We start from the raw sequence: 26,190 nt of genomic DNA, 5'->3' as shown, positions 1-26,190 counted from the left end.
GCTCCTCCTCCTCGCCCATGTCCATTCCAAGATGGCCGGTAAGTGGGGCCGGCGGGCGGCTCGGCCGGGGCTGCCGCCGTCCCTCCGAAAACCAACCCCCTGGTGTCTCTCTTCTGTTTGTTTTTTTTTCGTTTGTAGGGATCCCTTTGTATTTTGTGGATTTGCAGGATGACTTAGATGATTGTGAGTAACTGTTTTTTTATTTTTTCCGCTCCCCTGTTCAGGCCCGCGCTCCCACCCTGGGGTCCTCCTGTCGCCCTCTTTTCCCTCTCTGTATTTTCACCCTGGTGAGGGCGAGGGGAGGATTTTTTGAGGCAGTTCGGGCAGGTGAAGCTCCCAGGGCGTTGGGACCATCCCTGTTGGTTGCAGTGGCCGCTGGGCTTGGTGTAAACAGCAGCTCCCGAGCCTGGGGAAGGCGCTCTGGGGGACGGGAGGATCAGCCCCGCTCCTGTCGTCGGTGGGAATTAGGATAAATACCCCATTGCTCAGCCGCAGTGAGACTTTCCAAAGCTGTAGAGGCTGTGAGGACTCGCGTTCCTCTGCTCCTGCATCCCGGGGATGTGCTGCGGGTGCAGATCGGGATGAAGGGAAGGTCTCTGTGTGCTCCGGCGGGTTTGGGGTCCCAGAGCAGGGAACAGCCCCATCACACACACCCGGTGTGGTCCAGGGCTGTGCTCCAGAAGAGCCGGACACTGAACCAGGTTCACCCTGTCAGACCTGAACCAGCCCGGTAAGCGCTGTGACTTCAGGAGATAAAGCTTTGACAAACGGGGATAGGAACTTCTGTTCCCTTAGAAAGCGGCTCTCCCTGTGGGGTGGCTTCATTGAAGCGTTGGTTGCTGGGTTGATATTTCTGTTAAAAAGAAAAATGATACTTGTATTCGTTTCTTGTGAGAAACTTTTATTTGTTTCTCGCAAGAGCTTTGTTGTTTGATACTGCTGGGAATTGTGAAACAAGTAGACACATCCCACCCAGCTGAGCATGAGAAAGCTGATTTGGGGGAAAGGTGCTCTTCAGGAACACCAGGGGAAATGTTGGAATACAACTGAGACCTAAAGTCTTTTGTTTGGAAGATGTGCAGGGACGTTGCCTCTGTGGGAGGAGCTGGTTCTGTGGAATTCTGTTAGTTGTTGTTCTCAGTCCTTGAGGTTTCTGCTTTTCCCTAGGAGATAGCAGCGTGTAAAGTGTGAGAAGTAGAAATAAATGCACACTTAGAGTAGTTTTCTTATGGGTTTTGGCCTTGGACCATCCCTGGAAGTGTTTGTTTTCCATAAGTGTCCACTCCTTGGCTCTTCTGTTTAGACTGTAACAGATTTGTCTGCTAAGCTGATTAAGAAGCTTGATGCTTATAAGACAAAACTCGAATAAATACAAATGTCCAGATAAAGAGAGTTTTGCCATAAGTGGTAATTCATACAAGAAGTTATCAGTTTCAGGATGAGCATGTATAAATGTGCCTTTTAGAGCTTTATTCAAACCTAATCCGGTGATTTTAAATCATTCTTTGATTATGTTAATTAGTTTGACAATACCTTTGGAATTATGGAATTAAAAGCTCTCTGTTATAGCAGAGTTCAGGTGTCCCATGGCTGAGATACTGTTGTGCTAATCCAGAGGCAGAGTTCAGGATGTGTTTTAGGAAAGCCTCAGTGAAATAAATCACTGGAACTGAATTCTTACTTGGTTAAGTAAATTGGTGCAGTAGAGTCCTGCACACTGAAGATCAGTTTTGTTGAAACAGGGAGTCTGGGGCTTATTCTGAATGTGGGAAAAAGCTGTGTTAAAATCTAGCTAAATTCAAGTGCAGCTTAAAGCTTGTTTTTCATAAGACAGTGGGTCATCTGGAAGAAGTAATTAGCTTATTTATGCCCTTTGTGCAATTAATAAGAAAGTATTTGTTTTTCCTTCTACAAACACCAGGAGGGAAAACTACCTTCTTGAGCTGATTAAAAGGTTGTGCTGGTATTTACTGGTTTGTGTGTGAAATGTGAATGGGGACACTGATGATGACATTGAATTGCTCCACTGGGTCCTGTGACCCTGAGTTTCTCACAGCTCTGAGCAGCTTTTGAGCACAGTGAACTCGAGTCCAGTTCTAAATACTGTCACATTTATTTCTATTTATAGGTGAACAGATTTTAAGCTCACTTGTTTGGTCTAGTTAGAGGGAAAAATACTGAATATTAGACATACCTGTGAAGTAATACTAGTTCAGTATTTGGGATTCACTTTATAGTACTTGGTGTATTCTAAAACTTGTGAGTACTTGTGGTGTCCTATTTTATGAAAAAAAATCCCAAACCCTAAGATTCTTGAGAGGAGGTAAAATGGATTCTGCCATAATTATTCCTTACTTTGTGTAGTGAGAGTGTGTGGAAAAAATTTCAGGTATTTAACTCTCAATCCTGAGCATTAGTAGTGGAGCTCTGTTTTCTCTCTGCTCTTGGAAGCACTGATGTGTGCTTAAGTACTTTAAATGAATAATGGAGCTACTCCATGCAGTAAAATTAAACATGTACATCATGTTTACAAAATTAGCCCCAGGTGTGGTATTGTAGTCAAAGTTAGAACTGGGATTTATTTCATTGCCGTTTGAATTGGTAGGAATTCTGAAATATTTGAAGTAAACTAACAGCTTTAATTGTTAAAACGTTTCTAATTAGGGACAGGTGGGAACGACGTAAAGCTAATGACAAGTATATTGATTCTAATCAGTCTTTCTTTGTGTAACAGGTGACTAAACTCAAAAATCAGCTACTGAATGTCTGGGAATTTCATATATATATATATATATATATATATACACACACACTATAATTGCATAGATATCACACACTATAATTGCATAGATATAAGGATGGCCAGAGTTTGGATGGGGAGAGTTTGTTGCAATCTCAGAAGGGAAACGTGCAATCCTGCAGACACTGTATAACTTCCCCTGAGCTGTCAGGATTACAGCAAGTTTCTTCTGAGGCAGCAAATCTGGACATTCCCTCTTCAGATGCTTTGACTGGGGGGAAGTCCTGGAGCAGATTGATCCCAGACAGACCTGGGCTATGTAAATTGTTTACACTTGTGCTGATAAATGTTTTGAACCTGACAGACCCTTCTGTAAGGAGCAGCCATGAGGAGTAATAATGACCAGTGGAGGGGAAATAAGGGTGTCAGTGCAATATGTCATCATTCTAAAAAGCTGGGAATAATTAGCATCTGTTTCCTATTGTGTAGTTGTGGGTTCACTTGTAGTATCTGTGTGCACATTTGGAATGTCAACATTTAATCCCACAGTTCTATTCTGTTTGAAATCTATTGAACTTGTTGAGCACGTTGTATGCAAGAACAGCAGAATTTGGAACTTCTGTAGTATTTTTACTCACCTGGTTCCTTGGAGACCTTAAACCAATCTGTTGTTTTTCCCCTGAAGACCCAGGTATAGCATTTTTCTCCAAGTATGTTCAGATGATTTCCTCTTTTACTGAGCTGTACTTCTGAGAGTGTTTTGACTTGTGCTGAATAATTAGAAAGCAGAGTTCTACATAAGAAATGTTGGGGGAAAAACTGAGGCTTGGAGGTTTTTTTAAAACATATAAATTAACTTATAATGAGTATTAATGGAGTTTAGATCAAATAAGTGGCTTGTTGTCTTCAGTGGTTGTCACTGTCAGCACATGTGCTGGTTTGTGAGATATTCATGCATATGAGAAGCTTTGTTGGTAGAATTTGCATTCACTGAAGTGTGATCCCAGTTGCTCTGTTTGTGTGAAAGGAGTCTGCCTGGCTCTAGGAGTACTGGGGACAGTTGTAAACCCAGAGCAGCAATATTAACTACTCCATTGCAACTCTTTCTGTGCAATTCCTATATCCAGTGCTTAAATAAGAGCATTTATGTGAAAGATTTGTGTTGCAGGCACATTATTTCACTTGGTTCTAGGGGTGAAGGATTAAAATAAGTTTGACAACAAAGTTCTCCCATTCCCTTTCCTTTTCACAGTCATACCTCCTGTCTGTGCTCTGTAATGGTGACTTAGACTTGGTAAAACAAATTGTGGCAGTTGATGTGGTAATATTTGGGTAAAGATCTGAAGCTGGGAATACCAAAAAGATTCAGAGAAGGGTGGGTTCACACAGAGCAGTCCACAGTTGGGAGGTGCAGTAGGGAGCTCCCAGCACATTCACAAGTATTGTGAAGTTGAAGTTTTTCCCAAAGTTACCTGTTTGATTTGGGTATGTGGGACCCAGTAACTACAGTGAGAAAAATGTATCTTGGGAACTTTGAAACAGACTTAAGAATTTGCTGTTTTAAAGCAATACAATTTGAGATTTGCTATGGTTGTTAAAATTCCAGTTTCTTCTAATGGGATTTACTTTCCTTTTGAATGTGTGGGTTTGTTTGTGATGCGCAATTGTGTCAGCTGAGCCCTCTTAACTCAGGGCATGTGGATCCTCCACTCAAAGGGCATAGTGTGTTTAAAGCCAAGGATTTTGACAGTTGAATTAAATTTTAAAGCTTAAATTTACAACTCTGTATGTAGGTGTTATTCTCAACTTGATTAGATACAATATAAGATGATTTTGTAAGTTGTTTCCTGTTTTGTGCAATTACTTTTCTTTTGAAGAAATAGTTACTGGTTTCTTGTATTTTACATTGTAACATTTCTTGCTGACTCTTGGATTTATATTTTTTTTTTTGGCTACTTTTCATCTCTTTCAAGTTGGCTTTGAAGATTATGGACCAGACTGTGATAGCATGAGGATAACAGCATTCTTGGATATTCCTGGACAGGATAACTTAACTCCCCTGGCTCGTCTGGAGAAATATGCCTTCAGTGATAATGTATTTAACAGGTGAGGGCACAGCAGGAACACTTGGTGGGACCTGAGTCTGAGTGCACTGTGGGTGGTACAATGTCACTGTGGCTCTCATTTTTCTCCCGAATACATTCCTGATGTTATTTCTATTTGAATAACTTGTAAAACACTTCCATGAAAAGAGATTTTCATTTTTAGTTACCTAAATAAAATCTCTCAATTCCATCTTTGTTTTGTTGGTACGTAGAATGTTCAGAGAAGAGCTTGATCTGTTTTATGGTGCCTTTTACATTTTATAAGTTCCCTTTGCATCCCATCTAAGTGTCATTGGCTGGATATTAAAGCAATTATTGTGTTCTCTCCACAGGCAAATTATTGCCAGGGGTCTTCTGGACATCTTCCGAGATTTCAGTCACAATGAAGAAGACTTTCTGACTGTAATGGAAATAGTGGTCAGGCTCTCTGAAGATGCAGGTTTGAAAGTTTGCTTCTGTTTGTTTTTTAATTTGTGTGAGTTATTTTACGTAAATTGCAGCATAGGAAGTACTGACTTCCGATTTTGAGAAGGCAATGAATGAACTAAGGAAGTTGAATCATCTCGCAGGAAGATCTGTCAATGGAAAAAAATGCAATTTTATCTCTGTTTTTGAAATATTTTTTTATGGTAAATGTTAAATTTAAAGCCTATTCTTAGTATAGGACCTGAAGCAATATTTTTCAAGAAATTTTTTAAATTTGACTTGTTATAGCTGGTGTAAGTCACACAGAGCAGTTGTGTGTTTTAATAGTTCTTGTGCATACATTCATGGTGACTGGATTTTCCAGCTTGTGATCTCATTTTGTAGGATTGATTTGGGAACTGATCCCAAGTCTCTGAACTGTGATGATAAGGCTATTCTGTTTTATTCAACTTTCCTTTAAGAACAGACAATCTTAGTGATTAGCGATGCTATTTCTACGTTTCGATTATTTTAATTTTCCTCTGTTGTGAAAGCATAAAGAAAAATGTCACTTTTTTCTTAAGCTAACTGATCTTCATTTCATATTCACCAATGTAATTTGATTTTATTTCCAGAGCCAACTGTTCGCACAGAGCTGATGGAACAAATACCTCCCATTGCCATTTTTCTACAAGAAAGTCGACCAAAATTCCCAACAGCATTTTTTGAATACCTTATGCCCATAGTGGTGAGGTACCTCACAGATGTTAACAATCAGGTAGGAAAAACAGACAACAGGAGTTGAATCCTTGGAAAATCCTGTGTGGCTCAGTGAATTTAAGGCATGAAGAGGAGATAAGAGGAAATTCTGTGTTGGTTGATATCTGGTTTTTATGTAGTGCTCTGTGTTTATTGGTTTCAGTACATTCCTCTGGAGAGGTTTGATTTTTTTTTTTTTGTTTTTTATAGTTTTGATTTTTGCCTTTAATACTTCCCTTAGCAGATAATGGGAGACTTCAGGATTTCCCTGAGAGTCCTTGGACAGCATCCGATACAGGAGTCATGACTTGGAAATCCTGTCTTCCTCTTCATCTTGTGTCTTATTTTCAGAATGTGATGAGATGTCATCTAATGATTATATTAAACTTTAGTATTTATTACTAATTCCCTATGATAATAAAACTACAACTTTTTTTCTGAGTGGTTTTTTTTTTCTTTAGCTTGTACCTGTGTGTCCATTCAAAGGATAGAGGGTTTTGTGATTCTTGTATCTGTAAGTGTTGTTTTTATAGTGACAAACTTGTTTTGTGTGTTTGTTTGTAGGTTAGAAAGGCAGGGCAGGAAGCCCTGCTGATACTGCTGGAACAAGACCTTGTGGCTCAGAGTGACATTGAAAATAAGGTGTGTCCAATTCTGCTGGACCTCTCTGCTCCTGACAGTGATGATGAGTACAAGGTGGAAGCTGTCAATGTAAGTTGATAACATTAATTTATAGTGGTGATTAAGATGAGGTCCAGGAATAGTGCTGACACTAAGTAAAGCAAGCAATCAAACTTTTTGTGTTTATTCATTCAGGTATTTGGGTTTTTACTTTAACAAAACAAGTCTTTAATTTTTATTCTGAGTTTTTGAAAATATCAGATTTAAAAAGAGGCCATCTTTATACTTCAGGATTCTAAATGATGTCAAAATATTAGCTGAATAGTTTTAAAATACAAAAAAAAGTCCTTGGCAGCCTCTTTTAAAATTTTTGTTAGGATTGTTACATTCCCCAGAGTGTTCTTTACATTTGCTTTACCAGGTTTCACAGTAATATTGTAGAGATATGACCTGATCTCTCAGTTCTGAAATGTTTTGAAAGAAACATTGCCTGGTGACTTTCAAGAAATCAGTTGACTCCACAGAAAAGTGCTGGTGTGTAATTACATTTCAGCATGGATATCTGACACTTGACCTGTAAAATATTTTACCAGCTAGATTTTCCTCTTCCTTGTTTGGGAGTTGGGAATTGCTTAGGCAATTTTCCAGGATGACATCTGAGCACCAGATGCCTTTTAGGAGTTTGAAAATTTGTAGGAAAGTCCTTGAATGGTCTCTTCCTTAGTTCTTATTTAGCATTCTATTACAAAGGCAAGCATTTATTCCTAGAAAGGAATATTGGTTTTTGTGAAGGTAGAAAGCCTTCAATATTTTTTGAAAAACAAAAACAGAAAGTTGAGGACTGTAACCTGATGATGTTTGTGTAAGCATTAAACCCCTGGTGCATGAGAGCCTCTTGCTTTCTCCTCTTGCAAATACAAGACTTACAGCAACTTTTCCAGAAAGTGGGAGCTGAAAGGAAACACATAACCCAAAGCAAATGATTTTCACAGCAGAAATGGTTTGTGTTGGTAGTAGAAATTGATGGTTCCTCAGAGAAAGCTGAATTAATGAGCACTTTACTAACTTCCTTTAATTACGTGCTGCTAACTCCTAAAATCCCTGGGCATCATTCCTGTAAAGTGTGCACTAGCTCAAATAACTCTTTTTTTCTTGCACTCCCTTTTTTTGTTTCCTGTTGTATGGCAAACTTCTATTTTATTGTGGTATCAGAGCTCAAAGGAACTGTGAATATTTTTAAGTATCTGAACTGTTAAAGCCCAATGTCTCACTTGCATGCTGAGGTTTGGGATATTTCTAACATGCTTTAAAGAGTGTGGTTTTTATAAGGTCCTTAGTGCAATGGAACATTTGTCCTCTCCCTACAAAATAGCAGTGTTTGCCACACTGTAAACACCTTGAAAACAAATCTATTCATAAAAGTCTATTTAACCAGATAAAAAAGACAAGAAATTAAATGCAGAAATGTTATGTTCTGGTGTAGAATGATTTACAGTAAAGCTGTGTTTGTGCTTTATATAAAACAGGTGTGTGGAAATACAAATAACATGTAGCAGTTTCATCTATTTAATTGTAATCACTATCTTGTTCTTTGAGGTAATTTTTAGGAGGAATATTTGGCTGTGTTTACAAGCTTTATAATTTTCTTCTCCTAACACATATTCCTTTCCTGATTTTCAGATAATCTGTAAAATGGCTTCTATGTTGAGCAGAACAACAGTTGAGCACATGCTGCTTCCTCGTTTCTGTGAACTGTGCAGTGATGGGAAATTGTTTCAAGTCCGAAAGGTCGGTGTGTGTCCAACCCTAAACCACCTAAAAATGAATTTGTCTATTGCTTTTCAAATGCCTTCCTGCATGATTTAATCACAATTTTAGCTGATGAACTTTCAAAGCATCTGGAAGAGAAGTTTTGATTTATTGACATGGTTCTAGTTTCTGTGGTTCAGTAAAGAAGCAGTTAATAGACTTTGGGCAGTACGTTGGGTCCAGTAGTTAAACTGTTCTTGCACATTTAATAGTTTTGCACAACCTCTTTTTTAAGCTGCTGTGCTTGGTTATAGGCTGGAAGCAACTTTTACAATTTCTAGCATCTTATTTCAAAATTCAAGAGGAATAGACATTTGAGACATCCTTTCTTAAAAAAAAACAAAACACACCTTATTTTTGAAAGGAGAAATCCCCAAAGTCTAAGACTTACTTTAATTCATGTTTGAGTGCAAGAAGAAACTTGTAGTGTAAGAAGTATTAAAATATTTGAGTAGACTTAAGGGTCATGCTGAGCTTCAGCTTGGTCTGCAACATAAGCTGCACTTGCTGGAACCTGAGCTGCTTTTATTGCCTTCTAAATAAGCACAGAGAGTGACTAAAACATGTATTAACACAGCTCTATCTTAAACAATTTTATATTTTGGCAACATCCTTTTCCAGCATGAGGGGATGTCCCTTTTGCCTTAATTAGAGCTTCTGTAATGGCCTGTAAATGGCACGAACTTGAGACCTTGATTAAACTTTGCTTCAGCAAAGCACTTAAGCCACCTTGAGCCAGGGTGGTGCTGTCAGGACACCTAAGTCCTGACCCTGGTATCATGTTCTGGCCTGCTTTGGGTTTGACAGCTGCTGCTCAAAGTGATTTAAACTTTCATGTGGCCTTATTGTCCCTTCTGGTGGTTACTGGAGCAGATGATGCTCCTCATGCAGAAACTTTTATTGCTATTGATCCCAGAGACATGTGGTGTATGGACACTTGCTCCATGAGTCTTAGTTTGCATGAGTTAATATTACATGATGCAGTTACAGGGCTGAAATTGGAAGAGTCAAAACATGTGCAGATGTTTGATGGGATAAATAATGCATGGTGGAGTTGATAATCAAACTAATGCCCTTGAAAGAGACACAATGGTATTAATGACTTTTTATTTCTTAGATTTGTGCAGCTAATTTTGGTGACATTTGTAATGCAGTTGGGCAAGAAGCCACAGAAAGACTGCTGGTATGTAAAAACCAAATCAATTTGCAAGACCTGTATTTCTCAGTTCAGAAAGTTTAATAATGAGTTTCTTTATTGTCTTCTCTATAAATTAATCAGTGTGCATGCATTTTTTAATTGACTTGGCTAAAGCCTTGATTGCAAATTACACAGCAAAACTGGGAATTAAGAGAAGTGCAAAGTTCTTATTTTGCAAAACATTTATAAAAATGTAAATGACAGCAGATATATATACGGATATATTCTTTTATAATATATATACACACACTTTAGAATCGCCACTTTTATTTTTCCCCTGAACTAGATGATCATTCAATGATCATCAATTCAGTTATGGTTTTGTAGGCCATTAATAATTTTTTCTATTCTTTCTTATTGCAGATAGTTATACGTACATTCACACATTCCTTATGGAGTAAGTGAGAGACAGATGGGGTTTTTTTCCAATTCCTTTAATTAGTGTATGCATTTAACCTGTCCCTGTTTCTTCTGTTCTTTGCTTATTTTATTCTCTCGAGTTGTCATTGTCTCCAGCTTTCAAACAAATACTTCGATATTGCTTTGTTTAGTCTTTAGTCTTTTGGATTGGCTTGTTTTTGGCAGATTCCCAAGTTCTTTGAGCTGTGTTCTGACAGTGTGTGGGGAATGAGGAAGGCTTGTGCTGAATGCTTTATGGCAGTGTCTTACACCACGTCTCCAGAAGTTCGCAGGAGCAAACTGTCCCCAGTGTTCATCAGCCTGATCAGTGACACCTGCAGATGGGTGAGTAACTCCCTCTGGAACTGATGCATCCTCCCAGGCACATCCTAAACAAATAATGGGTGAGTTTAGTGGTGCTCTGAGGTGCATTTGCTGAGATCAGAGCTTAATGTGCTAAAACCTAATCTCCTCTAATGAGATAGTGTCTTATTTTTCCTCTCTCGCAACAGTTTATAAGGGTAAATACTCTCCTGAGAAAAGGTTGCTTGTGTTAAATAGATGAGTTGAAGTAAACAGATGTCCTTCAAATTTATAACTTCCAAAAGACTTCTCTATAATGCTTATAGGTACATGCTTAGGTGTATCACCCTTTGCTTAAGTGTTACTTATTTGGTAATTTATTATATTTGGTATTAAATGAAGCTGTTATATTAAGAACCAAATGGTTCTTTCTGAAAATTGCACCACAATTAGATTTTTCAACTCTGTGAGAGTTGCAGGAAGCCTGACTGTTGCTCTTACACCACCACAGGTTCGTCAGGCTGCTTTTCAGTCTCTTGGCCCATTTATTTCTACCTTTGCAAACCCTTCGAGTGCTGGTCTCTACATTCGAGAAGATGGGACACTGAGTATCCGACCATCAGCACAAGATGTGAATGCCAATTCCTGTCAGCCAGGCAACAATATCACTGTGATGTCTCCCAGTGCAAATGGTGCATTGTCCAGGTAAATCCTGGGAAAGGTGTGGTGTAGTGGAAGGGGTTAAAAGGAAGGTGATTGTTTTTGTTGCTTGTCAGGGCTGAAAATCTCCATTTGAGAATACAGTTCCAGAAAAGGTCTGAAGAGTGAGATCACACATTTCAGTGTAACCACATTATTGAAAAAGTCACTTTGCCTTCACAGGAAGGCAAAGGGAAAACTGGTCAAGTAAAGCATAGTGGTAACACAAATCCTGTCTTTAGAAAAAAGCTTCTGTTGTTTTATGAAGTATTTCACTGAAAGCCTTTTGTTACAGAGTACCTAAAGTTTACTTTCAATAACTGTTTCCAGCTCAGAACAACCAATGGAAATCAAACCTGAATCATCTCCTGAGGAGACTTCAGCAGAAATTCATACAAAGCTCTCTGAGGACCTAAATAAAAATCCACGGGAAGAAAGCTCAGCTTGTTGTGCCAGCCCTGGAGCAGAAGTGTCTCGCGTGTGTCAGGGTGACAAAGCTGCCGCTGAAGGCAGGAAGGAGAGCAGCTTTCCGGGGCTGAGCTCGGGGCTGCCGCCTGCCGAGGACGTGTTTAACACGTTCCTGTACTGGCGCCCTCCTCTGCCCGACATTAGTCAGGACCTGGAGCTGCTGCAGTTCAAGGCTGAGAAGCACAACGACGCCTGCTCTCTGCCGTGTAATAACTGTGTTGCTAGCAGTGAAATAAAAAAGGTTCTGGAAAGCTTACAGGAGCACATAGATGATCCAGATGTTCAAGGTGAGACTCTGTGACAGGAAAATTGTGTTTTCTCTGAGCAGGTTTTCTGGCCTTTACTAAACTCTTGATGGCATTTTAATTAGCTTGGTATTCATAGGGTGAAGAACCTACCTTGAGTAGTAAATTATAGTAGAAGGTTATGCAATAGCTTCTTTATTAAGATCCGAGTTATTTCTAGAGCAGCTGGGGAAAAGTTCCTGGCTTCTGTTTGCATGAAAAATAAATTGATCTAACTACAAAAGGGAAAACAGCTTGTTCAAGACAGTTTTAACAGGTTTTGAGTCTTGTAGGTACAGGTTTTGAGTCTTGTAGGTGCTGTGGGTTTAGTGACAGTGCTGCCTGTTACAAGCTGAATTCATCTACTATTGGCTCACTGAGAATGGCCCTAATTTCAAGTTCTCTCTCCTTAACCACCTGAAACAGGCCCTTTGTTGAAAGCATTGGAAGGATATTGGCCTGATAGTGGGATCTGTGTTTTATGGACCAAATCCCTCTTGTCATCCATAGTCAGCTCAGTTTCTTGTTTCACCAAGTCTCTTGAGTGCTCTGTGGTCAAAGCCCTTTTCTTTCCAAGAGCAAATGTTTGCTAATACAGCATTTCTGTAAAGCTCATACTGGGCTATCTTCTATCTTTTCAAATGAGTCAATGACAGGTTTAATGCCTTTAAATGCAGAAAAGAAACTAAATAACCATCTTTTGCTTTATACAGCTCAGGTCCAAGTGTTGTCTGCTGCCCTCAGAGCTGCTCAGTTTGATTCTGTTGGTGACTGTGAGACCAAAAAAATAGAAGAAAGTAGTGACAATCTTCAGAACAAAATGATTTTGGATGAAACAGCTGTTTCAGATGCTGCCTGCAACCAGGTGCAGGGGGACACTCATTCATCCCCTGCCTCCCAGGATGACATCAGTGACCAGTCAAGCACCAGGGTGCTGAAAAGCACAGTAAGTACACGTTGTGCTCCATGTCTGAGCTGTGTAGGGTTGTGTAGTCCCTGGCATAACTGACCCACTTTTGATCCTTTGAACATTACTAGACCACAGCTATCATATTCTACTTACTTTAGTCAAAAAAAGAAAAGCCATTAAGGGTAATTTTTTTTTCTGGTTAAGTTAATTTCAAGAATAAAAACTATTTAAAAGTAACCATCCAAAATGTGTATGAATGTTGGGTTTGTGATGTTAGATTGCCCTCTTTAGAAGTAACTACTTAACTACTGCTGCCCTTGTTGCTGCTACAGTCTCTCTTTGCCTCAGTGTGCAACTGTTGTCTTTTTGTACTTGCATAAACACACTGAACAGGGCTCTGCCTGTACAAGGCTGTTTTGAATCTGAGCTCCATTGTTCTGCACTGTGATGCTTTGAAATAGCCCAAACAGCACTAAGTCTCCTTCATTTCACTACCTGGTACCTCCTTTTACAGGACTCAGAGGAACAACACAGAGGAACCAGTGTATTTTTGAGGAAAGAGCAAGGAAATAATCCACCATTTGAAGATGACAAGTCAAAATTACAGGTGATTAAAATGGTATCTAATGGATTTAGTGGAGTACTGAATACAGTTCATCTTACCCTTAAGGCAGTGATACCTTCTGCAATGGATCAGTTGCAGAATGTGAAGGAATGCTCCAGAATTCAAGGAGAATCCTGTTTTAAATGGGAAAATTAGAAAAATTCTGTTGCCTTTTTGCTGCCTTAGAGGCAACCTGTGCAAGCAAGGTAGGCACTGACTGTCCTGTTCTGTCACTGATTTACTGTTTGGCATCAACAAAGAAGGAATTTTCAGCTTGGTTGATGCAAGGTGTTGACAAAGCCATAAATGACTGTTCATTGCTGACTGCTCTGTCCTAATGAGAGGACAAAGAACCATTGGAGTCATTTACTTTGGTGAGGGTAACACACACAAGGGGTGTCTTGTCTCTGTGTTTTGGTGCTGCCTAGTTGGTAGAACTATAGCATAGCAGTTGTGTTTTCTTTCTGCTCCTAAATTGAAGTGTGTCTGTCTTCAGGACATCATCCCTCAGCCTTTACTGGACCAGTACCTGTCCATGACTGACCCTGCTCGGGCCCAGACTGTTGACACTGAGATTGCCAAGCACTGCGCCTACAGCCTGCCCGGGGTGGCCCTGACTCTGGGCAGGCAGAACTGGCACTGCCTCAAGGACACCTATGAGACACTGGCTTCAGATGTACAGGTAAGAAAAGAAAGTTTTGTTACAAAAAAAATCAGAATTTTGAGGAGGTTTTTTTTTCAGTTTGTACTGTAGTTATAAGATCATTAGATAAATTTATATAGAGGAATAAACATGCACTCAAAACATAAGAATTGCAGATTTAAATCAGACTTCATAAATATGATTAACACTTTCTACTAGCCTTGTTTGTTGTGCTGTCTCAATTCTCACATAGGGGTAGTTCAAAAACTTGTTTATTTTAGTCATGGTGCCTCATGTAGTTCCCTTGCTGGGCTGTTTGCAGTGGAAGGTGAGGCGCACTCTGGCTTTCTCCATCCACGAGCTGGCTGTGATCCTGGGGGATCAGTTAACAGCTGCTGATCTGGTGCCAATTTTCAATGGCTTCTTGAAAGACCTGGATGAAGTGCGTATTGGTGTCCTCAAACATCTCTATGACTTTCTGAAGGTAGGAAAATATAATACATTTCTCAACATAAAATTTTTTCTGACTTCATTGTATGAAGAGTTTTTGAATGAGCTGTGCATGTCTCAATATCCAATTAATGTTTCATTTTGTGCAATGCTGCCATTTTGTGTATGTGCCTCTATTCCTTCTTTTAATGTGCCTCACCTCTCTTTTCTCTCATATCCCAACAACGTACCAAGCTGAAAACCCTTTGTAAATGTGCTTGCAAATGCTGCTGGCTGTTGTAAAGTAGGAACATTGGCCCAGTAGCAATTTGTGTTTGGGGCTGGGAGAGAAGAGAGCAGATCCTGATGGGCTGCTGTGGAATACACACAGTTCCTCAGCTTTTTTTTTTTTTTTTGCTCACTCTTCTGCCCAAAGATGGTGCTTTGAGTGTTGCTAAAGGGATGACTTCTGCTACTTTGGATGTTACTTGTGTGTGTCCAGCACTTGGCTGATTGTGCACAGTTTTCAGGAAGCACCTTGTCATTGGTCACTTGCTTTCAAGTAGGAAAAGGCACATAGGTGTGAATAGTGACACACCAGAGAACTGCAAGTTTGAAGTTTTATCAGTTTTATGCCAGTAATGTTTTTCCTTTAGCTACTTCATGCAGACAAAAGGCGAGAGTATCTTTACCAGCTGCAAGAATTTGTGGTGACTGATAACAGCAGGAACTGGAGGTTTCGTTACGAGCTGGCAGAGTATGTAATTTTGTTAACTTCTGATTTTTAACCTGTATTACTAACTTGAAAATAAGTACATTCAGAAGTTGGCACGTCTCAATTAGGAGCTAAAAGTTTACAACTCTTCTTTAGTAAGAAAAAAGCCACTGGCTGTTTAGGGTTGTTTGGGGAGAGTTGAGGACCTTTGGGGGTTTTGGGTTTTTTATTTTTCACAAGTTGTGTTGTAATATGTGCCTGAAAGTTAAATGTATGTGATTTTACTAAAATGGAGATCTGATTCACTTGCAGCTGATGAAACATGACAATCTGATAGATACTATTCAGTGAGAATTTATTAGTTCAAGACTCCCTTGCAAAAATTAATGAAATGCATGTAAAAAGTATTTTTTTTTTAATGTGTAGGAAAGAAAGACCAGTTCTTAAAAACAACCTTATTCTTTTGATACTTCTGTAAGGCTGGTATACAAAAAAGGTAGATGAACATCCCACAGATATTTTTCTACAAGTCCTGTTGATATCTGAAGAACCTTTGTAGCCACAGTCTGCAGATAAAGTCTGACCTTTGTGTTCATTGTGTTGCTGTGTTTGGGCTCTCGAGCCTTCTCTCCCTTTGTAGTTTGGCACAACACACTCACAGTGGTACAGGAGTTACACAGCAGCTCCCTGAGCCCTGGTGGGGAGCTGCCACTGCCTTGGTTCTGTGTGTCTGCTGGTTCTGTGGCTGGAGTGAGTTGTGTGTGGTTCTGACATAGGAATTATTTTCTGAAATGTAGATTTTTTTACACTGAGATAAATATTCAGTCTTTGCTTTGCTTTGCTTTTGCTTTGCAAAAATGTACAGGGTATTGCTTTGAAGCTGAAAAAAGCTTCTCATGCTTCTGTTTATAGCTTTTGTTATTCTTTTGGATCATGTTGATACACCGATACATGTAGTTTGGATCACTGTTTCTCTTGGCCCAGATGGATTAAAGCCTCTGACAAGTGAAGAACAAACTGCTCAAGGGCTCTGTAGTAACCCTGGTGCTTTGGTGCTCCTTCCCCACCTGTAAGAGCTCATGAATGGCAGCAGGCTGGTGCTGCACTTGGTACAGTTAATGATTTCCTTTGTGTTCCAGGCAGCTGATCCTGATCCTGGAGCTCTACAATCCCAATGATGTCTATGACTACTTAAGGCACATTGCACTAACCCTGTGCTCCGATAAAGTTTCCGAAGTTCGGTGGATCTCCTTCAAACTGGTAGGGGATTTAGTTCACTTCCTGGCAGGAGAGCAGGAAAATGGTCCTGGAGAGGGTACCTGAAATCACTGTTTTTTTAGATAAATAGGGTGAATAGGGATGTTTTTATAAACACAGGAATCAATACGGAAAAAAGTGAAATTGAAAGTTTATAAAATATTTTGAGTTGTGGACTGCCACAGATAGTGAAATTTTTCTCTGTGGTTGTACGTGAATGATAAATCCTTTGAAGTGAGTAAAAGCCAGTATATGTGATTTGGAAAACCTTCCCCCGGTTCTGGGGGGAAAAAACCCTACAACAAAACACAGAACAACCAACTAGTGATCTTTCCTCAAAGCTGATTTTTTAGGAAGCCTGCAGGGCACAGCTGACTACATTGAATACAGTGTCCCTTATAGAATTCAAATGAAATGATGCCTTTTTAAGTCTAAGGGCTGCAGCAGAAATTTCATTTCTTCTTTTTGTTCCCCTCCTTTTCCCATTCCTTTGTCTCACAGGTTGTAGCAATACTACAGAAGTTCTATGCAAATGGTGCCAACACCCTGGGATTAAATTTCATCAATGAGCTCGTCGTGCGGTTTCGCCACTGCTCCAAGTGGGTTGGGAGACAAGCCTTTGCCTTCATTTGTCAGGTTGGAATGTTCTCTGTTTCTGTGTGTACATTGAAATTTGAGGCTTTGCAGCAACATGGGCAAAACTGAAATCTGGACTCACAATTTTTTTTGGTCATTTTTGATTTGGTCAGAGTCAGTGTGGTGTCAGTGCTGGCATCTGGCTGTCCCACCCCAGGCTGTATCCATGTCTGGGTCCAATGCTGGACCCAGACATGGATACATGTCTGTATCCATGCTGGTCCAATGTCTGGGTCCAGTGCTTCCAACTGCCACAGCTGATCCTTGGACTATCTGGTACCCAGTGGCAAAGCAAAAAATAAATCCCAAACAGAGGTTTATTTGTTTAATCCTTGGCCATGCTAGGCCAAAGGATCACAAGAGCTCTTCACACCACCAGCGGGTGGAACTATTTCCCTCTTTATTGCCACCAGTCACCCCCTCCAAACCAAAAATGCTTACTTGGGTAGCAGTGAGGAGCAAGGGTTGAACCTTAAAAGGGAAAAGGGTGATGACAGGCAAGAGAGCAGCATTTCCTGAAACGTTCTTGAAAGAAATGTATCTGCTCTTCCTGGCCCATCTTTGGCTGAAATTCAAAGTGGTGAGACACAGGTTGGGGTGTTCTTGTTCAGAGCTTTTTTAACAGGCCAAATTAAGGACAGGGTGGAAAGAAATGAAAGGAATGGCAAAGAGTGTATTTTTAACATAAATCTTGCTTTTTCTGTTGTGTGTTTGTGTCATAGGCTGTAGTAGAAGAAGAGTGCATGCCTGTGGACCAGTTTGTTGAGCACTTACTCCCCAGCCTGCTAAGCCTTGCATCGGATCCTGTGCCCAACGTCAGGGTCCTGCTGGCCAAGGCTCTCAGGCAGACATTGCTGGAGAAAGGTGTGGTCCTTATTTCCTTGGAAAGATCCAACTCCTCGGGAAGCTGGCCCTCCTCTGCCAGCACAGCTCTTGTAGCTCAGTCCGTGAAACAGAATCCCGCAGTGTAATCTAGGATTTAAATTCAGATTTGGGAATACTCAGCTGGCTTTGCAGCCTCGGGAGGGCGCGATGCTCATCCCCGGGCGGTGCTGCAGGTGCGGAGCGGCCCCACACGGGGGCACTGCGGCCCCGCCAACCGCGCCCGAGGCCGCTCTGCCTGCGGGATCCTTCAGCCTTCCTCCCAAACAGCCAGCTGGGTTATTATGCTCTGTCTCAAATGTAATTTGTGCGCTGCCCTCTGAGTATTCAGAGGAAGAAGTATAGAAATCGCCTAACTTTTTTTTTTTTCAGAATAAAGTATGGAGAAGGTTTTGGGATGCATTGGATGGTAGCAGCTTCCTGAGCTGACTGTTGTTGCTCATTGATACGTTTCTATTTAGGGCTTAGCAAAAAGAGTTTATCTTGAAGTATTTAAGTACCTAATAAGATGAATCAGAAGCAGCATATTTGTCTTTCTCTGTCAGCTTCCTTGGTTTTCTGTAGTTTCTGTAAGGAGACTAACTAAACTGGATAAGCTGCCCCAGATGGTTTTGGCATTCTCTGTATTTCTGTACTACTTATGTTCTAGGATTTATTCCTTTGAATTTGATTAAAATTGTCTTTTTTTCTCTTCTTATTCCAGCTTATTTTAAAAGTGTTGGCAATCCTCATCTAGAAGCTGCAGAGGAGACCATTCTAGCCCTGCAATCTGACAGAGATCAAGATGTGTCTTTCTTTGCCACCATAAAACTGAGACAGGATAACATGGACAATATCACCATTGAAAAACAAAACTAAGGGGTTGTTGTGCAATGAAGGCTGAACAGCAGGATGGTTTTTCACCTTGTTTCTGTTAGTGTGAGTAATGAGGACAGATAAGGTGGGTTTTGTCACCTATTTGAGCAGGAAAGGGGGTGTTGAGAAATGTTACAGTTTTCATTTCATGACCTTGTTTCATCTACAGCGGTGTGTTTGATTCCTGTGAGTAATTCCTTCCTTTTGGTTTTTCCTTTGTGAATGGAGGTGATAACTCTGACCTCACCTGCACTTCAGTATTGTCTGTAAAGTCTTACACCACACTCAGTGTTTCAGCATAATGGGAATTTACATTTCACTTTTTAAACAAAATATTTCCGTTAGTACAAGTTTGCTATAAGCTTAAAAAGGTTTCTAAATCTTAAAACCTGATTATAGCAAACTTTCCTGAAGCTATTCTTTCCTCACTTTTATTATAATTTTTGTGCTGTCTCACCTATTGCATTTATTTGAAAAAGTGTATATATGTGAATAGTTTTGAATTATAACAAAAAGATATGAAGAACTTAATTCCATATCAGTGGGAAAAGCTCAAAAGTCATTTCATGTTTTAAAGTAGTTATACTACTAAAATTAAGCATGGCTCATTTTTATGTATGATATTTTTCAAAGCACAGAGAGCTCAACATCCTTTGTATATTGTGAGGTTTCTATTAATTTGTTTCTTCTGAGCTAGACCCTTACAGTGTTAACAGGTGAAAATAGCAACATTTCTGACTGCCCTTACAGGTGTTCACAGGTCAGTTTTTGTTGCTGCTGCCTCTCCCAGGAGCAGGTTGACTGGAGATTTCCTAAATGGAAAATTCCTCCTTCTGCCCCAGCAAAGGTCACTTGAGTTGAGAGATTCAGTTCTGCGACAGGAGCTGGAGCTGCACAAGGGTATTACAGAGAGTTACAGGCCTGAGTCTTTGTTTTACATGCACACCTCATTTAACAAACACCTTTTAACCTGCCCAGTGGTTAAACCACTAACAGCCTTTCCTGAGAAACAAAGGAGCTCTAAATTCTGCAGAACCTCAGTGCAGGAATATTCCAGGGAAAGGTGGTGCCACAGTTTGCTCTGCAGCCTGTGTGGGTTGTAGGGCAAGGTCTAGGGCAAACACCAAGTGAGACGTGTAAGGTGAAGTGGGATGTCTCCTGTCTGTTGGAACAGGGGCTTGGAAGAAAGAGCAGAATTGTGTTAGTCAAATTGAGTATCCTCAGAAAAATTATAAAGCTTATACTTCTGCTGGACCCCGTCTTCTCTTGGATCACAAATCTGCAATAATGTGGGTCCTGGGGGAAAAAAAAAAATCTTTTTTTATTGCAGATTGAATCTTTGTCCTGCTCAGACACTAAAGAAATGGTTTCATGTGATAGCAGTTACTTTCTTTCTGAGAGCAGAGTCCTTTCTCCTCAGCAGTCCTGTGTAAATACCTGCCCTTATTTCATGTTCCACAGTAAGTAGTTCACATGGGGGAAAGTTTTCACAGAAATACCAGCTCTGGTTTTGTTTGAATGTGGCTTGTCTGCAATACAGTGAGTAGGTTCCTCAGCTGGGTTCTGTATTTTGGGAGGGCTCACTTTTGTATGAGTTAACCAGTCATGTATTATAATATGTACAGTATTTGTAATAAATTGTTTTCTTGCAAGATCACAAAAGGCTCTTTGGAACCTGCAGGCAGAAATATACCACTGCTATTGCAGCAAACAGTGTGTAAACGCTGCAACATTCTACATTTAATTTTTTACAGTTTTTTTATAATTTAAAACAAATGCTTCTTCAGTACAGACTTTTTATGATTGCAATTTCTTAACAAAAAGAACCCTCAAGTTAATTTTTTCTAGTTCTAATATTTTTTCTAATGCTGGCATTATACTGATATTTTCTAACGGTTCAGATTTTCTAAGGCCTTTCTGACAAGGTTTCACTTCAGTTTTTTATTATCAGTTCATTAAATTTCTCAGCACTGAACAGATTTTTTTAAGTGTGTGTATATGTAAGTATGTTTGAAATATAGTGTATATAAATTAAATACCTTGAACGTTAACCCAACCCAGGTTGCTGTTTGTCAGATCACCTTGAATATTCACCTTGACTTGCAATAATCCACTGGAAAACACAAGCTTCCATAGGTTTTAGCATGTTTGGTTAGTGTTCAGTAGGAGTTTTAAACTAGGATATTGTGGAAAGGGTAAGCCCACCAGCTATAAGAGTTCATAAAAGGCTGAACAAAGTTCTGTTTTTAAACAATATTTTGGTACCTCTCTGGCTCCCAAATTCAGGTCGGTTTTGAATGAGGATTTCAATCGAGCATTGAAAACCTCCTGTTACAACTCCACAGTTGCATGTCCTGATAGGGGCCAACAGAGTTCAGGGGTGGGTTTTTTGTAGACAATGTGCAGGTCTCTTACCCAGATTTACCCTCTGCAAGTTTGTCTTTTTGGTTTAGTTTTAAACTAGAAATGATTTCAGCATGACTAAAGGCTGCACTTTACGTCTTGTCCTAGACAAATGTATGCAATGAGTGTGTTCACGTGCAGTTCTCTGGGTTGTTTAAATTATGCAAAAATATGTATTTAAAAAGCCAGATGGAGCAAAGTTGGGTAGTCCATCCACTTTCACAGCAGCAGTAGGAATATTACTTTTCAGTATTTCTGGCTAAGGAACGTGACAATAACAGTAGTTGGTGCAATATTGCTGGGATGCTGTAGGGGATGATCCAGCACTTGTAATCCAAAGCATGTTGGTCATGTTGCTTAGGTTTGAGCCTCACTGGTGGTCCTGGGGGGATGAGCACGTGGCAGCTGTGCCAGTACACGGTGGTGTTTAGAGCCCAGTTAAGTGGGGACACTCTGGAAGTGTCACTCATTTGTCAGAATAAAGAATCTATGTAACTTTCTATTTGTATTTATCTCAATAAATCCTGTGACTGTTTTATAAACCAACTTGTGGTAAGTGATTTTTGTCATGGGTGAGATGTGAGTGCATTTCTTGCTTAATGAAACCTGTCCCAGGTGTAAATGCTGTTGGCTGTCAGACCAGGGCTGAATGTGGAATCCTTCATACTGTGTAGTAAAAGAATCTTTAAAATGTGCCATCAATTGCTGGACTTTCCCCTACCTGTGGGGATAAGAAACTTAAAGGGAAGCCTCCTTCCAGGCTCAGGCGGCACTGAGCAGAGTTTTGTGTTCTTGGCAGCTTCACACCACGGTAGGTCTTGTCTTACCTGTGAAATCCAGTCTGCTGCACATCTCCCTGTGGAAGCTGAGTGTTGGAACTTGGGAGCAGAGACCTGTCCTTGCTTTGGCATTCCACAAACAACTTTTTAGCTCAGGGAATTTTTAAGGAGAAAGAAAGCGAAGCTGTTGTTACACCTGTTTCATATTTATCAATAGACACCAGAGGCTCAGAACACTGTGGCAATTGTTACACTCCCTTCTTAAAGTGAACGAAATGAACAGATACTGTTAAATGCCAGAGTACAATACAGCTTATAAAGCCCAACAGACGTCAGGAAACTGGTGCTGATTGGGCTCTTACATGTTTTCCTCTTGCTTAGGAAAGAGAATTGTAGTCAGCTTGCAATCTCCCTGACATTGTTCCTGATGGAAGCAGACAAAAAGTACCGATGAAACAGAAGGGCTGCAATTTAGTTAATTTATGCAAAACACAATCAGCATTCAAACTGGGAGTTACCAAGCAGAAATGTATTGATAGAAAAGCCAAAATACTCTCTGTGCATAAATTGTGAAATATTAAAACAGGATTTCAAAGAGACTCCTGGAATTCACATAACTCTAGGCCAGAGAAGATTCAGGAGGGAATTTTGTCACTGTCAAGTCAATGAGGAGAGGCAGAGGAGCTGTGATTTACTCCCCAGCACTCAGGCCATGCCTCCATGTGCTGCAAACCAGCACAGCTCTGCTGTGGCACAAGAGCTTGGAGCAGTAAGGAAAAATAGAAACAGCTTTTTCAGAAGAGTGATTAGCAGGGAGGGTGATTGCTTATGAGGGGCGGCTGCTAAGGACCCAGGGTAGGGAGAGGATGCAGAGGGAAGGGCTGTGAGGAGGAGGCAAAGGACTGAGAGAAATGGAGCTGCAAATGAGCTGGGGCACACAGTTCCAAAGGTGGTCTGTAGCAGGACCCACACCCACACACTTTCTCTGCCTTCACTTTCTGAATTTGCTGTGTTGTTGGGTTGTAACCACCAACTGTGTTCAAAGGCAAGCAGAAGCCAGCAGTGAGCTGTGCCTGAGGATCTGCTGACCAGTAAGGTTTAGGGAGGGTGGTGGTTTGCAGAGGGGAGCCAAAAGTTATTAATTTCCTACTCTGCTTCCAGCAGCCTGTTTGGGTTGGTTTGATGCATGAGCCAGGCTGCAATTGAGGTTTGTGCTTTGGTTTCCCTTTAAGTTCCAGTTCCCTGTACATTGTTCTGTTTGCAGCATTTGCTTGACATGACTGTCTGGTGTGGGTTGCTGGTGTTTTTCTGGCATTCCTGTGTGTACAGGAGCTAATAAAGGAACTGTCAGCTCAGAAAGCCCATAAATATAGTTCTAGTGGCTTGGGATAAGAAGTGCAGAGATCCCTTGGCCAAGCCTCTTCCGTGGAATTTCTGATGCTATTTCAATTCATTTGGTTTCCAGTAGCCAAACAACCTCTGGGGTCAAGCAGAAGTCAAGGTATAAAAATTCATGGCTATGAGCTCCCTTACCTATGAGCTGCCATATGTTAGAGGAGTGATCTAGACCATAGCAGTTGTCTTCTTTCCCCTGATGAGTGTTTGTATGTATAATTCAAATGTGTGCATGTGTTTGAATTCCAGCTTTTATTGATTGAATTGGGCTCTGATAATAAACAGTATAAATAAATCAGAAGAGAGTTAAAGCACTGATGTGCTGGGGGGGTTGGAATTAAAATGAGTGCAGTGACCTCGAGCAGAATGTAATTTCCAAAGTGCCTGAAATATGCTGATGACATAAAATAAGGCTGAGGAAGTTGGAGGCAGAGAGGAACAAAACAAACTCATTCAAAATGATTTGGATTTATCAGGATTACAGGCAGGTAAGTGGCTTATGCAGTTTATTGTGGGGAAGTGTGAGGTAATGAGGCCAGGGACCAAAAGTAATCAGAGTGCAGTCAGGGTGAGAGTGGTGTGGAATGTGCATCAGAGCTTGTGGGAGGGCAGGTGCAGCACTTGTCATTGGTGTCAAACATGCAAGAATCCTCTCACTTTGCTTTGGCAAAGCACAAACCTTTCAGAGGCTGAGATGTGTCTGGTGGTTTGCACATGAAGAGAGGAGAATCCAGCTTTGGATGTTACAGCAAACACGATCTGTTACTGAGCTGCCTAATAGTTCATCACACTGATTTCAGACTAGAAAAATTTAAAAATGCGTTGCTTTGGACTGTTGAATGCCCTGACAGTCACAGGAAAGCAAAGAGGAACTGGTGAATCCTTCCAGTTGGCTAATCTAGAGGTAGATTCTGTGGTTTTGAAAGTACTTGTTTTCTTCTGGTTTTCTTTCCTTCTTTTTAGTCCTAATGTCTATTTTATATTTTTTAAATGTTTCATTTATCCCCTAAATTGTAAGCTTTGGGTTTTGCTCAGTTGTGGCCAGGCAGCTTTTGAAACCAAATCAAAGGCAGAAACAATAAAAGGAGAGCTCTGTGTTGAATTCTGTCAATGTCCTTGCAGCTTTTATTGTTCTGATAGAATCTATATTAATTGTCCCTGTTTAAAAAGGCTTTCTCTAACTTGACCTATATCTCTAAATGTCATTTGTACACTTATTTTTCACCAAACAAATTAGATATGTGAAAATATAGTCTTACCTTTTAGTGCCCCAGTTTTACATATATCCTGTAAGATTCCCAATAATTAAAAATTTCCAGGATCTTAATGCCTATCATTAGGGGCATATCAATAACACAGAGACTTCTCTTTTCCTTTGAGCCCTTCATGCTGCATCCCATGAAATCCTTTATTGTCTGGAAGCCACAGCTTTGGTTTGCCACACCTGAGTAAGACAGTGAGGAGCTACAGGGAAAGTTGAACTGGGAAGGACAGAAGTTTAAGGCAAGTCACAAATAATAACTTAATCTCCTACCCTAATCCTGGTATCAGAATTAAATCAGGTGTGGTGAAAGAATCCTTGGAGAAGTAAGAGATGCACTTTGGATTTTTTTTATTTTTGGAGTATCTTCAGGGGTTTGTGGCCTCTGATTGACATGGTGTCCCTGCCTGAGATACTGGGAAGGTGCTGGATGCCCTTGAGATGGGCTCTCCCCACACCCAGACTGGATCTTGCTGTGATTTTGATGTTGTTACAGCAGTAAGGACAGAAGGATGCCCTCCATGTTCTGGTATCCATTGGTTCTCCACAGCAAATGATCAGTGCTGGCCACAATCTGCAGCCTCAGATTCTGTTGTCAGCTTGGGCTGTTGTCACACACTTCACTAATACCCTCCAGTAATTTTATTTCTTATTCACATGCACACTTAATGTCCTTAGTCATTAGACTGAAAAATGTTAACCTTGTCATAGTTAGTGACTGGAAGCAGAAAAGTCCATTAAATTCTCGAGGGAATAAATTCTAATTTTCTGCTTGTCAGAAAGTGGCATTTTACATATTTTTCTCTTTTTTCCCCCCACCAGTTTAGTGCTAAATTTAAATGTGTGTGTCATAGGAACAGACCTTTAGTCAGTGCTAAACACCCCAAAAGCCTTGGCAGGGGTCCAATGTATGAAAGTCTTGACCAAGAGCTGCTGCTAAAGCTCATTTCAGACACTGCCTGAACAGTGTGGGGGGGTGAGAATGGAAAGTTAAGAGAGAAGAGGTCAGCACAGAGGGCACATTAACATTGCATGTCAGGATGCATTTCTTCCCCCAGCAAATATGGATGGATGAAAAGCAGCTCATCTGGAATAAAACGTCCAGTGAAGAAATAAATTATGTTAATCAAGCAGACTAGTACTAATATTTGTCATTAAGATGTGACATCTTCTAATTAATGTCACAAGCTACTGTGAGCCTTTAAAAACCACACTGGTGGGGAGGGAAGTTGTCTGCAAATACTGAGTTCCCTGTTCTGTGAAAGGGAAGAGCTTGTCTTGAAAAAGAGATGGCATTTATGGCAAAGAGAAATAATCCTCCCACAGATTACAGCTGTTCACTGCATTGTTGTGCTGGTGGTCCTATCTCATCAGTGGATGTTTTATATGGTTCTTTTTATTTTTCGGATGCATTTCCATAAGGCTGTTCTGAGGAGGACATTGTGTACTGGGAGCTGGGTGTATTTTGAGAAAGAGACACCACTACAAAGAACTCTGAGTTTAAATTGCAAAGATGGATGAAGTAAAAATGAGAGATGGTTATTTTGCTTTTTACAGATGGGAGCTGAAGCAGGGGAGGTGACTGTTGTGGCCAAAGTCACCCTGGGAGTCCATGGAATTGCATCCTGATC

General features: G+C 40.4%; 1 protein-coding gene across 2 annotated transcripts; it reads left to right on the top strand.

Annotated features, from left to right (window-relative positions):
• The first annotated feature begins 2 nt into the window (after nucleotides 1-2).
• Nucleotides 3-21,649, top strand: LOC310916154 (serine/threonine-protein phosphatase 4 regulatory subunit 1-like). 2 transcript variants are annotated; one of them, XM_083873468.1, is made up of 20 exons: nucleotides 3-38; nucleotides 139-183; nucleotides 4,714-4,846; nucleotides 5,178-5,284; nucleotides 5,886-6,028; nucleotides 6,574-6,720; nucleotides 8,311-8,418; nucleotides 9,557-9,622; nucleotides 10,223-10,381; nucleotides 10,851-11,044; nucleotides 11,369-11,793; nucleotides 12,504-12,736; nucleotides 13,215-13,307; nucleotides 13,801-13,986; nucleotides 14,270-14,431; nucleotides 15,033-15,133; nucleotides 16,231-16,351; nucleotides 16,850-16,984; nucleotides 17,707-17,848; nucleotides 18,570-21,649. In XM_083873468.1, exons 1-20 carry the CDS (start codon nucleotides 32-34, stop codon nucleotides 18,722-18,724), a joined length of 2,862 nt encoding a protein of 953 aa, XP_083729594.1. In that variant the 5' UTR covers nucleotides 3-31; the 3' UTR covers nucleotides 18,725-21,649. The 2 variants fall into 2 exon arrangements, with proteins under 2 accessions (XP_083729594.1, XP_083729595.1); XM_083873469.1 differs by lacking the exon at nucleotides 3-38 and adding an exon at nucleotides 3,993-4,115 and having other exon boundaries at nucleotides 138-183.
• The last annotated feature ends 4,541 nt before the right edge of the window (nucleotides 21,650-26,190 follow it).

Source organism: Zosterops lateralis (assembly GCF_965231275.1).
Source record: "Zosterops lateralis genome assembly, chromosome: 16".
NCBI lineage: Eukaryota > Metazoa > Chordata > Aves > Passeriformes > Zosteropidae > Zosterops > Zosterops lateralis.
Note: the sequence above shows the minus strand (reverse complement) of the source record. Positions and strands in the feature narration are given on the sequence as shown.

Coding starts and splice junctions, on each gene's coding strand:
- LOC310916154 (XM_083873468.1), top strand. Junction 5,285..5,885: donor CAGGCTCTCTGAAGATGCAG/GTTTGAAAGTTT, acceptor TTTTATTTCCAG/AGCCAACTGTTCGCACAGAG. Junction 16,352..16,849: donor GGTGGATCTCCTTCAAACTG/GTAGGGGATTTA, acceptor TTTGTCTCACAG/GTTGTAGCAATACTACAGAA.